This window comes from Eriocheir sinensis, chromosome 25 (genome assembly GCF_024679095.1).
Source record: "Eriocheir sinensis breed Jianghai 21 chromosome 25, ASM2467909v1, whole genome shotgun sequence".
Classification (NCBI taxonomy): domain Eukaryota; kingdom Metazoa; phylum Arthropoda; class Malacostraca; order Decapoda; family Varunidae; genus Eriocheir; species Eriocheir sinensis.
The window spans coordinates 18,817,296-18,832,025 of record NC_066533.1 but is presented as its reverse complement, the minus strand read 5'-3'; the positions used below and the strand labels follow the sequence as shown (position 1 = coordinate 18,832,025).

At 40.7% G+C, this 14,730-nt stretch overlaps 1 protein-coding gene and 1 long non-coding RNA gene across 3 annotated transcripts in view; one reads left to right on the top strand and one right to left on the bottom strand.

The window, feature by feature from the left end:
• Nucleotides 1–14,730, top strand: part of LOC127003550 (uncharacterized) — a 48,368-nt gene that overhangs the window by 28,421 nt on the left and 5,217 nt on the right. Inside the window, exon 2 of one of the 2 annotated variants that reach the window (XM_050870416.1) lies at nucleotides 14,413–14,505. The exons of the other annotated variant lie outside the window; for it this stretch is intronic. Coding sequence (XP_050726373.1) covers nucleotides 14,413–14,505 — 93 coding nt within the window. The remainder of the gene's footprint in view (nucleotides 1–14,412; nucleotides 14,506–14,730) is intronic. 2 annotated transcript variants of the gene reach the window in all.
• The window catches only part of LOC127003551 (uncharacterized), a 68,727-nt gene that overhangs the window by 49,407 nt on the left and 4,590 nt on the right, over nucleotides 1–14,730 (bottom strand). The gene's annotated exons all lie outside the window — the stretch shown is intronic.

Here is a 14,730-nt window from a genome sequence, read left to right as displayed (position 1 = left end):
TTCATCTTCTTTTACGTCTTGTTTTTCTTCTTCTCTCTCTTCCTTCACTTCTTCGTTTTCTTCTTCTTCTTGTTCTTGTCCTTCCTTTCCTTTCCTTCTTCTTCCTTTTCTCTTTTCTTCTTCGTCTTCTTTTACGTCTTGTTTTTCTTCTTCTCTCTCTTCCTTCACTTCTTCGTTTTCTCCTTCTTCTTGTTCTTGTCCTTCCTTTCCTTTCCTTCTTCTTCCTTTTCTCTTTTCTTCTTCGTCTTCTTTTACGTCTTGTTTTTGTCCCTCTTCTTCTTCTTCTTCGTTTTCGTCTTTAATTTCTTCTTTCCCGTCGTTTAAAAAGTCTTCTCTTTTTGACAGTCTTTTCCTTGTCTACAACGTGTCTTTTATTGCTATTATCATACTTTTCCTGTCTTTAACTCTCATCTTCATCCTTCCTAAGCTGGGGTTCAGATATTCTTTCTTGCTTTCATTTTTATTCGTTTTTAATTCTTCGCTTTCCTTCTCTTCCCTTCTTCTTTCTAATTGTCCTCCTTCTCCTCCTCCTCCTCCTTCTTCTCCTCATCCTCCTGTGTTTCCTCATTGCAAATACTCCTCCTGCTTGTTCTCCTCCTCCTCCTCCTCTTCTTTCTACCCTTGCAATTTCCTGAGCCATGTACCTGCTCCTCCTCCCTCCTCCTCCTCCTCCTCCTCCTCCTCCTCCTGTTTTTCCGCTTGTAACTCAAGAGAATGATCCTAGTTTATGTGCCCCCTCAAGACCCCCGCTTCTCTCTCTCTCTCTCTCTCTCTCTCTCCTTTTTTTTCGTTTTTTCCCTCCTTTTAACTGTTATTCCTGACCTTTTCTTCCTTTTCTTCTTCTTTACTGATTTTTCTTCTTCATTTTCATCATCATCATCATCTTCTTCTTCTTCTTCTTCTTCTTCTTCTGCACTTATTTTCCTCTTCGTCTTCTTATTTCTATATTTATCTCCTCCTCCTCTTCCTCTTCCTCTTCCACCTCCTCCTCTTCCTCTTCCTCCTCCTCCTCCTCCTTCTCCGACACCCAATAATTTCTTTAATACATGGGTTCGAATCCCTTGTGGCAGCCTCTGATCTTCTTCCTCACAGACGGCGAAAGGTTTCTGCTCCCAGGTCTTCCATTTATACTTTTTCCTTTTTAGTTTTCTTTTCTGGTCGTTTATATTGTATTTGTGGTCTTCTTTTGGGTTGAGTTTAGTTGGTAATGTAAGTGAATTTTTCGTACTTATTGCGGTTATAGGTTCTTCTTATTTTTTTATTGTTATGTTGTTTATATTACTCGTTTTCTTTCTCTTTGATTATTATTTTCTATTTCTGTTTCAATTTTCTATGTTTTCTCTTTCTTTCTCTTCTTATGTCTGAATTTCAAGCTTCCATTTTTTTTTCTTTTTTCTTTCTCTCTATTATTTTCTATTTCTGTTCCTATTTTCTTTTTTCTCTCTCTTTTTCTTTCTCTGTCTGAATTTCAATCCTCCATTTTTTTCCTTTTTTTCTTTCTCTGTTTCATTTTCTATTTCTGTTCCTAATTTCGCTTTTTTTCTCTCTTTCTCTTTCCCTGTCAAAATTTCAAGCTTTTTTTCTGATTTTTCTATTTATTATTCCCCTTATTTATCCTCATCTCTTTTTTGTTTATTATTCCCATTCTTTATCCTCTTCTCTCTTCACTAAATCATCTACTGTTCTGTCTTGTTCTATCATTTATATTTGCCTTTTCTTTCATTCTTTCTATTTTCTATATTTCTGTCTTTGTATATCTGTATTTCAAGCTCTTTTTCCTTCTTTCTTTGTTATTCTCATTATTTGCCGTCTTCTCTCTTCTCTGTATCATCTCTTATTCTATCTTGCTGTTCGTCTTCGTAATAAAAACAACAACGACGCTAATAAACAAATGAGTGACGTAAAGGAAGCGATTGTGGCTTTAACAGTACGATCTATGCGCATTTAAACATTCATTTATTCACTCACTTATGCAGCAGAGGTAAGTTAAGCGAAAGCATCACGTCCAATGGTACATATATATATTTTCCAAGCTAAAGATTTAAGGTTACTTTTTAAAACGAATTCGAACGTGTAAAAAGTTTGCTTGGTCACTCTTCGATTCTAAGAGGTATTGTTTTGTGAGGAGGGGATTGTCTTCCTCGAGGTGACAAGAGTTCAATAGAAGTGCGATGCTGTTTCCTATTATTTCATCTCTTTTTTTATATATATTTTTCTTTTGTGTTTGTGTTTTTTTTTCTTTTCTGGTAACAACGTCGTGTGATCAATGGGTGTATTGTGTGTGTGTGTGTGTGTGTGTGTGTGTGTGTGTGTGTGTGTGTGTGTGTGTGTGTGTGTGTGTGTGTTTCGTCCCCCTTATAAATTTCTGTAAGCCTTGTAACACGCACACAAACAGACACACAAACACATAAACAAGTCTACACACACACACACACACACACACACACACAGGACAATGACCCCTCGGCAGAAGGACAGACGGTCGAGTATAATTCGCATGTAATTTCGCGACCGCCTCACCTTTCGTCTGTACGTGCATACACACACACACACACACACACACACACACACACACACACACACACACACGCAAAGCCAACCCCCCCCCCCCCCCCCGCCAAACATGGATAGGTTTACTGCCCCCACATATTACAAGCATTTAATTATATATACAGGTTTTAAATAAGAGTATAATTAATAGTTAGATTATACGATGTGAGAAATGTATTACGTAGAACTTATGGGGGATTTAAATGCCTAATAAACACACACACACACACACACACACACACACACACACACACACACACACACACACACTCAGCATTATGAGACACTGGTTATCCACACACATGAGTCTTGGTTACAGCGAGGTTGGCATTCTCTATACAAAGGACGATTCTGAGGATTTATTTTCTAACGGGCCGCTCCTCCCGCGGGCTATGTCATTACCTTACGTTATAGGATTGCTTTACTGCGTTATACATTAGCTGCTTATTTACTTTTTTTTCTTATTCTGATACTTTACTTAACTATCTCTCTGTTTGTCTAAGTATTTGTTTTTAATATTTCTGAAACCAAGTACTATTCTCACGGCTTCTGTACTCATTATTTTTTTTATCTTCTTTTAATTTCACGCTAACGCTTTCACGGCCAAATAAAAATACGCGTCAAAAATATGAATCTAGTTTTCCTGTCTTCTACTTTTGACTTTAATTCCACCACGAGTGCACTTCCTTTAGCGATAACCTCCTCCTCCTCCTCCTCCTTCTCCTCCTCACAGATCCACTTTTTCCTTCCACCTTCCCCTCCACCTCTTTCCGCAAATCAATTTTTTTTTACTCTCTCTCTCTCTCTCTCTCTCTCTCTCTCTCTCTCTCTCTCTCTCTCTCTCTCTCTCTCTTATTCTTCCTCCTTCTTTACATTTTCTTTTTCTCCTCATCCTCGTGTATCTCCTTTTCAAACGTCATGAGAACTTTTCTGAACAATATAATGACAGAGGGCAAGGAAAGTTCGGGTTATACAATAGATTCTGCCTGTGTCAATGTCAATATTCCTCCTCCTCTTCTTCCTCCTCCTCCTCCTCCTACTACTACTACTACTACTACTACTATTACTACTCTTATAAAAAATGCCATCACGGTCACAATAAATGGAGTAACAATAACCAAGCCATCACAAGTACATGTTTAGAGGTAAGTTTATGTCTCTTATAGATGACGATCTGGTAATAGAAGGGGGAAGAAAAACAAGGATATAAATAGAAACAGACAGACGGATGGATAGACAGACAGACAGTTAGAGAATAAAAACAAGGAAACTAACGCGCAAAGAGGAACACACACACACACACACACACACACACACACACACACACACACATAAGAACGACGTCTGCTCCCAATCAAGACAATGAAGTTTAATTAATAGAAGGAAATGACAAAAAAATAAAAATAAAAACAGTATACATAACGGTGACCTTGAGCGCTCTTTGTCACGCACGAGAACAATCAACAAACACACACACACACACACACACGCGCGCCCTGAAGCACCTGGGCAAACAGACAGACAAACAAACACATTAAAACTGTGATTAATGACGAGAGAGAGAGAGAGAGAGAGAGAGAGAGAGAGAGAGAAAAGAAGAGAAAAGAAGAGAAAGGAGAAGAGAAATGCGAAGAGGAGTCATAGTACTTAGAGCTATCTTCTTGATCTTGTTTTCTCCTCTATGAAAGAGAGAAGAGAAAGAGAGGTCAAGAGTGCATCAGGGAGAAGGAGGAGGAGGAGGAGAGAGCTGAGCGTGTGGGAGGCAAGGAGGCAACCCACACCACACTTTCACTGCCTAGAGGATACTACTACACCACGCCCTCGCCACGCCCAGGTCTCCACACGCCCCCTCCACGCCACCCCTTCCCTGACATCCCAAAGCCGAAACTAAACCGGTAATCGTTGGGGGCGATGAAAGTTAATAGTTCCCGCTAAATAAATGCAATCGGCACGTTTTCTCTCGTGACGTGACTGGAGGGTGAAAACGGGACTCGATTTTTTTCTTTCTTTCTCTTTTCTTTTTTTCTTCTCTCGCGCGCGGACTGACTGGCTGGCTTTCTTTTACCATCTGCCGGATACGAGAGAGAGAGAGAGAGAGAGAGAGAGAGAGAGAGAGAGAAACAAGCTTACCCTGAAAAATACCACATTGATAATCTTTTCAGTATTGCAACGCCTAACACATTTTCCTTTTTTGCTCTCTCTCTCTTTCCTTCTCGAGCTTAGTAGGCCGTGACGGAGAGAGAGAGAGAGAGAGAGAGAGAGAGAGAGAGAGAGAGAGAGAGAGAGAGAGAGACCTCGCAAACAGCCAGCGCGGAGTGAAAAGAAAATGGGGTAAGAGACGTAAGTACTTGAGTGACAGAGACGGACGGGTTGAAAAACAGACGCGCCGAGAGAGAGAGAGAGAGAGAGAGAGAGAGAGAGAGAGAGAGAGAGAGAGAGAACTATCACCCACTCACCCACACAACTGACAAATTACAACCACCTCCTTTTCACACGTCATAACTCTCGCTGCAAGTTTCGAAAGTGACTCGATCTCGAATTATTATTGTGTACCAATGAGTTTTTCTTTCTTACATGACGAGGAAAAGGCAGTAAATAACAGCCTTGAGAGAGGGTGGAAAGCATGAAGGAAAACAGGAAGATGCGTGATATGGAGCAACTGAAGACAATATTAGACGAAATGGAAAAGATAAGGGAAAGAAATACGAATGAATGGGAGAGGAAAAGAAGAAGAAAAGGGATGCAAGATAATACTAAACCCCAAGATATATAATGTTAAGGAAAAAGAAAAAAAAATAGAAGTAACAAATAGGAAACTAGATAAGAGGTTGAAATTATAAAGGAAAACAGGAGGAAAAATTATACAAGCGTGGGCAAAGTAATGTTAGGGAATAGAGAGAAAATAAAGGAAATAAATAGCAAAATTGACACTGATGGAAATGAAAGGGAAACAGGAAATGATGCAACTGTTCCAAGAATCTAATGTTTGAGAAATTGGATGAACTAAAGGAAATAAATATAAAACTCGATCCGAGAGGAAAATAAAGGAAAGCAGGAAGACAAGTGATACAAAAGATTCTAAAGTGTACAATATAATGTTTGAGAAAATGAGAAAAAATAAAAAGAAATGTATAGCAAGCTTCATATAGGAGGAAAAGAAAGGAAAACAGGAAGAAAAGCCGAAGTAAAGTAAAAGGCAAGAAATTATAAAGAGTAAAGAAAATTCAATCATATAAGAACTTGGAAAATGTGAAAGTAAAAATAAAAACATACATATGACCCAAATTACGATAAAAGAAACCAAGATTTTTTTTACAGCAAAGGAGACAGCTCAAGGGCTTAAAAAAAAGAAAACAATAATGAAAAAAAAAGACCGCTACTTACTGCCCCTAAAAAGATCAGAGAGGAGCGGCCGAAAGAGAAGTCAATTTCGGGAGGAGAGGTGTCCTGATTCCCTCCTCTTGAAAGAGTTCAAGTCGTAGGCAGGAGGAAATACAGATTCATACTCCATACGAGGGCGGACAAGGCCCCTGTATATGGATAGCAACTGTGCGGGGGAGAAAAACTGGCGGAGACGATACAGGATATCAATTAACACGAATCTAATGCACAAAGGCCACTCAATATGACACAATTACAAAAACAATAACAAACAAAACTAAAACTAACTAACCGAGAAGAATAGACGAAAAACAATTATCATGAACACAAACACAACCGCCAAGGAATGCAAACCTTCACGACAGCCGCCTCTCACTGTGCTATATAAGTCCTCCAAGCAAACAGTTGACAAGGAGACGAAAATTACTCAACAAACACTCAACAAACACTTGCTTTTATGTCTCTCGTGTGTGTGTGTATGTGTGAAGGGTGTGAAGGGAGGGAGAAGGGAGGAAGAGGAGGGAGAGAGAGGGGAGAGGAGAGGAGGGGACTGCAAAATCTCAACTCCTTCCCTTCCCTTCTTCTTCCTCTCCCTTACACACCCACTCACACCCACAAAGAAGAACCTCAAAACCTAATTACACGTATGCACAGGTGAATCGCCCTTATTATACGAGCCATAACAACCTTGGTCCATATATACAGTACGCCTCTCACTCCTTTTCTTCATTTCCTCCTCCTCCTCCTCCTCCTCGTCTAGTACTGAATTGTTACCCCGTAGAAGAGAGGGAATCAAAACAAGGTGCTGAGAAGAGCTATATCACCAACACCATCACTAGTATCACCATCATCACCATCTTCATCACCACCACCCAGTAAAACCATCCTTTCTATATCACAGGGGGAGGGAAGAGGAGTTGAAAGAAGACATAAAAAGAGGATGAAAAACAGATTCTTTGAGACATTACGTACTTTATGCCTCTCTCTCTCTCTCTCTCTCTCTCTCTCTCTCTCTCTCATTAACTAAACCAACACAAACCTTGCCAAACCACAGACGAAGACGAGCACTTTCCAGACACCGATGTCCTCTGCGCTCATCTCTCTCTCTCTCTCTCTCTCTCTCTCTCTCTCTCTCTCTCTCTCTCTCTCTCTCTCTCTCTCTCTCTCTCTCTCTCTCTCTCTCTCTCACGTGATGCTGCTGAGAAGAGAGAGTTAAGAAAGAAAGATGAGAAGGAGAAAAAGCAGGAGGAGGAGGAGGAGGAGGAGAAGGAGGAGGAGGAGGAGGAGGGGTAAGTAGGATCGTGCATAGCTTAAGTGCAACAGGTAGAAGAGATGTTACCTGACTGCTAGGTGTGTGTGGGGGTCTGGGAGGGGGAGGACCAGGAGGGGGGAGGCTTGGGTGGGAAGGGAGAGCAAGAGGGTGAACGGACGGGGCAAGATTCGGCAAGGTGAGATAGGACAAGACAAGATGAGGCATTTAGCTAGAGTACTTTGACCTAGGGAAGAAAATGTGAGAGAGAGAGGGTTAGAGACACGGACCTGTTTTCCTTCGTATTTTAATTGTACTTTTAAGGGATGACTTTCTCGTTTGCGTTTTTCCACTAATGGGTTGCCGATATGTTTGTAGAAAGTTGGAGATGGTTGAATGGTGTATGTGTGGTGGTGATGGTGTTGATGGTGGTGGTGATGGTGAAGAAGTTTATGTAGTTGTTTTAAAGAGTATGAAAAAAGGTGTTTGAGAAGAAGAAGAAGAAGGGAACTTGTAAGTGTATGTGTGTATGCGTGCGTGTGTGTCTGTGAGTGTGTGTGTGTGAGAAATAGAAAGGTGAACGAGAAAGCGAAGGGAGAAGAAAAGAGCATCACTTAAGTATGGCTCTTAGGTATGACGGACTAGAGTGTGAGAAAGTAAAAGTGCCGTATAAGGCATGCAAATTGAGGCGCTGTGGCTTATGGAAATATAATGAGGGAGGCAAAGGAGGTGTTGAACGGCTTAATATGGAAAGGTCGGGAAAGTCACGTTCGGGGAGTATAATATAGTAATGTATGGAGATGAGAGAGAGAGAGAGAGAGAGAGAGAGAGAGAGAGAGAGAGAGAGAGAGAGAGAGAGAGAGAGAGAGAGAGAGAGAGAGAGAGAGAGAGAGAGAGAGAGAGAGAGAGAGAGAGAGAGAGAGAGAGAGAGAGAGAGAGAGAGAGAGAGAGAGAGAGAGAAATGTACACAGTATTATACAAGCCGAGTGTTGGAGGTGAAGGTGAATAAAAGAAAAAAAGAAAAGAAAAAGTAAACAAAAAAAATAGGTAATGTGTGAAAAATGACAGGAAAATGTGAATTATCTTGAGAGGAAAAGATGACTTGTAAAAATTTGTAGTAGTAGTAGTAGTAGTAGTAGTAGTAGTAGTAGTAGTAGTAGTAGTAGTAGTAGTAGTAGTAGTAGTAGTAGTAGTAGTAGTAGTAGTAGTTGTAGTAGTAGTAGTAGAAGATGTATAGATAGATAGGTAATGTGCGTGTGAGTGTTTGCGTGTTTGCGTGTGTGCGTGTGTGTGTGTGTGTGTGTGTGTGTAAGTACAGTTAGGTGCGCCCTGTGTGTGAGTAAAAGGGCAACAAAGGTAAGCAAGAGGAAAAGATAAAAAAAAATACAAAAAAAAAGGGAGAGGGTGGGAAAGGGTAGGAGGAGGAGGAGGAGGAGGAAGAGAGTGAGAGGAAACAGAGGAAGGGAAAGGAACGGGACAAAATGATGGGAAAGAGAGAGAGGGAAAGGATGGGAAACTAAGGGAAGTGAAGGTGATTCGGAAAGGGAAAGGAGGAGAATGATGATATTGATAAAGAGAAGGAAGAGGAAGAGGAGAAGGAGGAAGAGAAGGAACTGTATAAAGAGAAAGGAAGGGGAGGAGAGGGAGAGGAGAATGATGATGATATGGAGAAGAATGATGAAGATGATAAAGAGGAGGAAGAGGAGGAGGAGAAGAGAAGAGAAGAGAAGGAACTAGATTGCGTGACTTAACAGACATTCCTCGTCCTTATCAAAAGACGAGAACATGGAAAGAGGCTTAAGAGGGAGATCAGACATCCTTATTCCCCCTCTCCCTCTCCCTCTCCCTCTCTCTCTCTCTCTCTCTCTCTCTCGGTCACGTACAGCGCCCTACGTGTGTAATATGTCCACGTACTGTCCTTGTTTTAGCCTTGCTCTCAATGACGTAAAATTGTACCTAACAGACAAGGACGAAAAGAAATAGAGAAAGAAATTGAATACCACAAGCAAGTCAATCCCCCCCTCTCTCTCTCTCTCTCTCTCTGGTACTGGAGTGTGTGTGTGTGTGTGTGTGTGTGTGTGTGTGTGTGTGTGTGTGTGTGTGTGTGTGTGTGTGTGTGTGTGTGTGTGTGTGTGTGTGTGTGTGTGTGTGTGTGTATCTTTCCCGTTAGGTTATTCTGTAAGCTTAATGTTTTTCTTCTCTTTTCTCTCGTATGATTTTTTCCATTTTTTTTCGTTTCCCATTTTTCTACTTGGAATGGACGCTTTAAAATCTATCTTACTTCACTATTTACTTAAGTTTTGCGTCTTTTCTCTTTCGTATATGCTTTCTTTTCTTTTTTTCCCCGATTTTCTACTTGGAACGGTTTAAAATTTCTCTATCTCGCTTCTTTTTCTCGTATTTTCTCCATTCTCTTTCATTTCCTACATTTCTCTGTCTCATTTCTTTTTTCTCTCGTATTTTCCCCATTCTCTTTCATTTCCTACATTTCTCTGTCTCATTTCTTTTTTCTCTCGTATTTTCCCCATTCTCTTTCATTTCCTACATTTCTCTGTCTCATTTCTTTTTTCTCTCGTATTTTCCCCATTCTCTTTCATTTCCTACATTTCTCTATCTCGCTTCTTTTTCTCGTATTTTCTCCATTCTCTTTCATTTCCTACATTTCTCTGTCTCATTTCTTTTTTCTCTCGTATTTTCCCCATTCTCTTTCATTTCCTACATTTCTCTATCTCGCTTCTTTTTCTCGTATTTTCTCCATTCTCTTTCATTTCCTACATTTCTTTTTTCTCTTGTATTTCCCCATTTCCTTTCATTTCCCATTTTCCAACTTGCAATGGACGTTCTAAAATTCCTCTTACCTAACTAGTTCTTACTCGTATTATCGTAACATATATTTTTTTCTTGTCAGTAACTAAGGAAATATCTGGCGGTCAAGAATTGTATAAGAATCGTGTTATAAGACTTCCACGTGCCAGTATTGTATTGAGCAAGAATATACCCCTCCCTCACCCTCCCTCATTCTCTCTCGTTACATATAAATAAATTCAATGACCTGCGAATTTCATCACTCCACCTTTTGTCTTTTTGTTAAGGCATTTTATTATTACGTTCAAAGAGTTCGGTTTCAGGCCACGGGTTGACCACGCACAAAGGAGGCTCGACACACACGCATAGCTCACCCCAGGCCAGCGGTTCCCTTAACAATGGAGACAATTACTTTTATACTCATTCTTGCCTCCAGTGGGTCGGGATTGTATGAACTGCCGATCTAGCTGCGGTACTGCACCCCAAGACCTTCAAGCATCTCGCCTTTGGAACGTTCTCTGCCTCGGTCGTTCTCTCTGCCTCTCTCTTACGTATAGTACTTCTTTGTAGGTCATTTTTTATATTTCATTATCTATCTTCTTCCTATCTTTATTCTCTATTCCTCTCTTCCATTTATTCTATCTCTATATCTATCTATCTATCTTATATTATTTCTTCGTATATCATTGTTTTCTCTATTATCCATCCGCGTAGTCTTTTTATTCCTTTCTTTTTCCATTTACTCTCTCTCTCTCTCTCTCTCTCTCTCTCTCTCTCTCTCTCTCTCTCTCTCTCTCTCTCTCTCTCTCTCTCTCTCTCTACATTGCGCATAAAGATTTAACCTCCTCTAAGAATTCACGAGTCACTCCCTAAATATAAATGACAATAACGTTCTCTCTCACGGGCTTGCAACACATTAATTTTCCTTCCCCTCCTTCTCTCCCTTTCCCTTCATCTTCTTCTTGGTCTTGGTCGTAATATTAGTGTCAAGATTCCTGTTTTCACTCGTTTTTACCGGAAGACGCGTAAACTCCTATTTCTCACCCGTCTCCACTAGCTCCCACATAACGTTATAGCGAACAATGAAAGAGTATTCCCATGATTATAACGTCCGATTCCCCACCTCCGTTTTCTTTTCCACGGTGCGCATCAACCTCCTCTTCGTCATCCACCGCCTCCACGCTTGAGACCTTTTTATCACTTTTTATCACAGGCATCCCGACCTTCTGACGCAACCGGCTTGACGATTACTTGGAAAAAGACCTCAACAACTGCTCTCTCTAGGTCGGTCTTCTCAAGCGCTTTCGCCTCTCACATCAGCTACTTCCAAAGGCCGAAAGGGATGATCATTCGAGGTCTTATGAGTGTTATCCTGTCTATCTTCATGGTACAAAAGAAGGGTCACACTACCACTATAGGGTCATAAAACTGCCCCTTGGAAATGCTCATAACTCCTACGAAAGCCTGGGCGTTGAAGGGCTTGAGAATGAACCTACTGGAATATGAGAAACTTGCGTAGAACTAAAAAATAAACACCCTCAAGAAGATCACACTTAACTTCTATGATCAAACTACCATCGGGGCCATAAAACTACCCTTGGAAATGTTCATAGCCCCTACGAAAGCCTGGGCGTTGAAGGGTTTGAGAATCAACCTTTTGGAATATGAGAAACTTGCGTAGAACTAAAAATAAACGCCCCTAAAGAAGATCACACTTAACTTCTATGATCAAACTACCATCGGGGCCATAAAACTACCCTTGGAAATGCCCTTAACTCCTACGAAAGCCTGGGCGCCGAAGGATTTGAGCATATGTACCTACTGGAATGAGAGGAACTTGCATAGAGCTATAAATAAACTCCCCAAAAGAAGATCACACTTGACCTCTATGCCGTGAGAAGAACACCAACCACCACCCAGAGGAACAAATGCCGTCAGAATCCTGCACTGTGATTGGCTGGAATGTGAATCTCCCAGCCAATCAAATCTTCCGTTCTACTTTTCGAGGTGCAGAGGTATTTTTTCTCTCCTCTTAAGGGGGTGGAGGGAGGGAAGGAGAGAGAGGGAGGGAGGGAGAGGAAGAGGGACATTCTTGCCTCTCCCTCGCAGCACCCTTGACACGTGCAATCTTTTTGTTGGGGGCACTAAAGGAAACGGAATGACGTCACACCGTAAATATTTGGATTCTTTGTCCGGGGTGAGAGAGAGAGAGAGAGAGAGAGAGAGAGAGAGAGAGAGAGAGAGAGAGAGAGAGAGAGTAATGAATTTATACCTATTACCTACATTCCAACATCTTATTGCTATTGCCACTATTACAACCATTTCCTTTTGTCAATTTAGCCTATCTCTCCATACTGTCTATCTAACTACCTTTTCCTACTATCTCTCTCTCTCTCTATCTATCTATCTATATCTCTTCGTATCTCTGCATTACTTTCCTTTGTTCAGTCAATATCCGTCCCCTTCCATCAACCGTCTTAATAACCTTTTCCTCACTCAACCTCAGTCTAACTTTCCTCCTCTATTCACTTAAAAAAGAGGAAGTGTGGCATTTTAAGCGTCCCGTCACACTCTCTAGCTGCCCTGTCCTTCGTCTGCGTCTCACACGAGTTGCGCTTCTAGCTGTGCGTGGAGGAGAGCCCAAGAAAAAGGAAGGGAAAAAGCATAACACTTCTACTTTGGTTTTCCGGGCTATTTCATCACTATAAGGTTTAGACACGCGCTATTTAACAAAGGGGAAGACAGCGTGAGTAGTATATATGTGTGTGTGTGTGTTTGTTGGTGCGCTTTGTTACCATACTTCCTGGGTACCGAAAGAAAAAGAGAAGGAAGGAAGAGAAGGGAAACGGAGGGTGGGGTGGAAATGAGGAAGGGAAGGGAAGGGAGGTCTAAAAAGAGGGACATTTAGAAGGAACCGTGTGAGAAGGAAGAGTGAAAGTGAGGAGGCAAAGAAGTGAAGGATGCAGGGGTTGTTTGTGGTGCATGAGAGGGAGGAAGAAGAGGAGGAAATGAAACAGTGAATGGCGGATGGACTGACACGGAGACTAAAATAAAAGGAAGGTTACTTAGATGTAGAAACCTAAATAAAACATGCACAACGATAATATAGATGAATGAAACCAATAAATAAACCTTAACTAAATCAAACAAAGCACCCAATAAACCTTAGCAACACGCATGATAAAACTATGATAAAACTTACTGTAAAATCGGCAAATCACGAACGAAATTAAGCAAATCGTCTAACATATTAACGTTACTTAAAAAATAAACTTTACAAAATCATGTATCCCAAAATTTTCCTTCCCTTTTCTGTTCCTTGTAAATCTGATGTTTATTTTTTCACTCTAAATTCCAGTTCGTGTCCAATTTCTTAATGATTCTGTCTTTAATGAATGTTACCGTTTGCTATTTCTACATTTTCTTAAGTTTGTCTATACCTCCATACACATGAATTACTTTTTATTACTTTTATGTTACTTTATGCACAAAATACAGAAGTTTACTTAATTTTACTATAGCTACTTGAAAAATTCTATCTCACATTTAACACGTCAAGTAATATCAATGTAAATAATAAAAAAAAACTTAAAATTAAAAAAAGTCATGAATCAGCATTTATGATTTCTAAACAAAGTACAAAGTATTCATTTTTTCTAACTGTATCTCCTTAATCTTGAAAGTTCTTTCGTTTAAAGTTGCAATCTTCTGAGTCTGTCGTTTTAAATACATTCCAAAGTCTCTCTCTGTACATAAAGAGTGATAATAATAATAATAATAATAATAATAATAATAATAATAATAATAATAATAACAATAGAGTGTGTTTTGCGTGTTGCTCAAATAAACACACCCCTTCTGCAAACTGTCTTATTCAAAATTCCTATGTTTTTAAACGCATACAATTTCCACTCTGTCTTCCTTCATTCCACTCCATTCCACACTCCACACTTCGTCAGCCTGTTCCACTCCCTTCGTGTGTGAGGATGGAAGAGAAAGAGGAAGCCAGAACAGCTTAACACAACACTAACTCCCTAACCTTAACCACACTAGTCTTAGAATAACTAGATTAACCTAAACCCTCAAAATAAATAAATAAGACAAACTGGATCACTTTTTGCATCCACGAGTAATTCCAAACATATCTAATTAGTTTCTAGTCCATAACAACTCAACTAGCTCACTCTGACTAGCTTAGAATCAGCATGGACACACCCAAACTTGCTTTTAGTCCAATAGAAGCCCTAATCTTAGTGTAGACAGGACTAATCACCATCACGTTGCAGTAGACTTAACCCCAATAAAATAGAGTGGATGACTGACCTGACCGAAACGAAAGAAAGAGCGCTGAGGGCAGAGAAACTGACTACTGCTGCTGCCTGACTTCAGTGTACTCTTGGCATGCCCCTGAGCCTTCTGTTTTCCAGGCCTGCCAGTCGCAAGAGGCAGCCATGTCGTTGAATATCCCAAACTAAACACCTTTACTGTTGGCGGAGACTATAGCGATCCGTTCAGCAAGGGTAAGTTGGCCATCTGGAACGCCACCTCGCATCACATTCCCCTCTACACCCACTCCTATAGCAAGCCACGTGTTGTATGGCATCTGGTCTTGTCTTGTGGTCCTCATCCTATTGTTGTGTTACTTCTTTTACCCCATCCCTCACTCCCTCCCTTGTCCTGCACGCGGCCCCCACCGGAGTCCCCTGGTGAGGCGTGTTAGCCCGTGACGGGGGAGAATCGAGTGT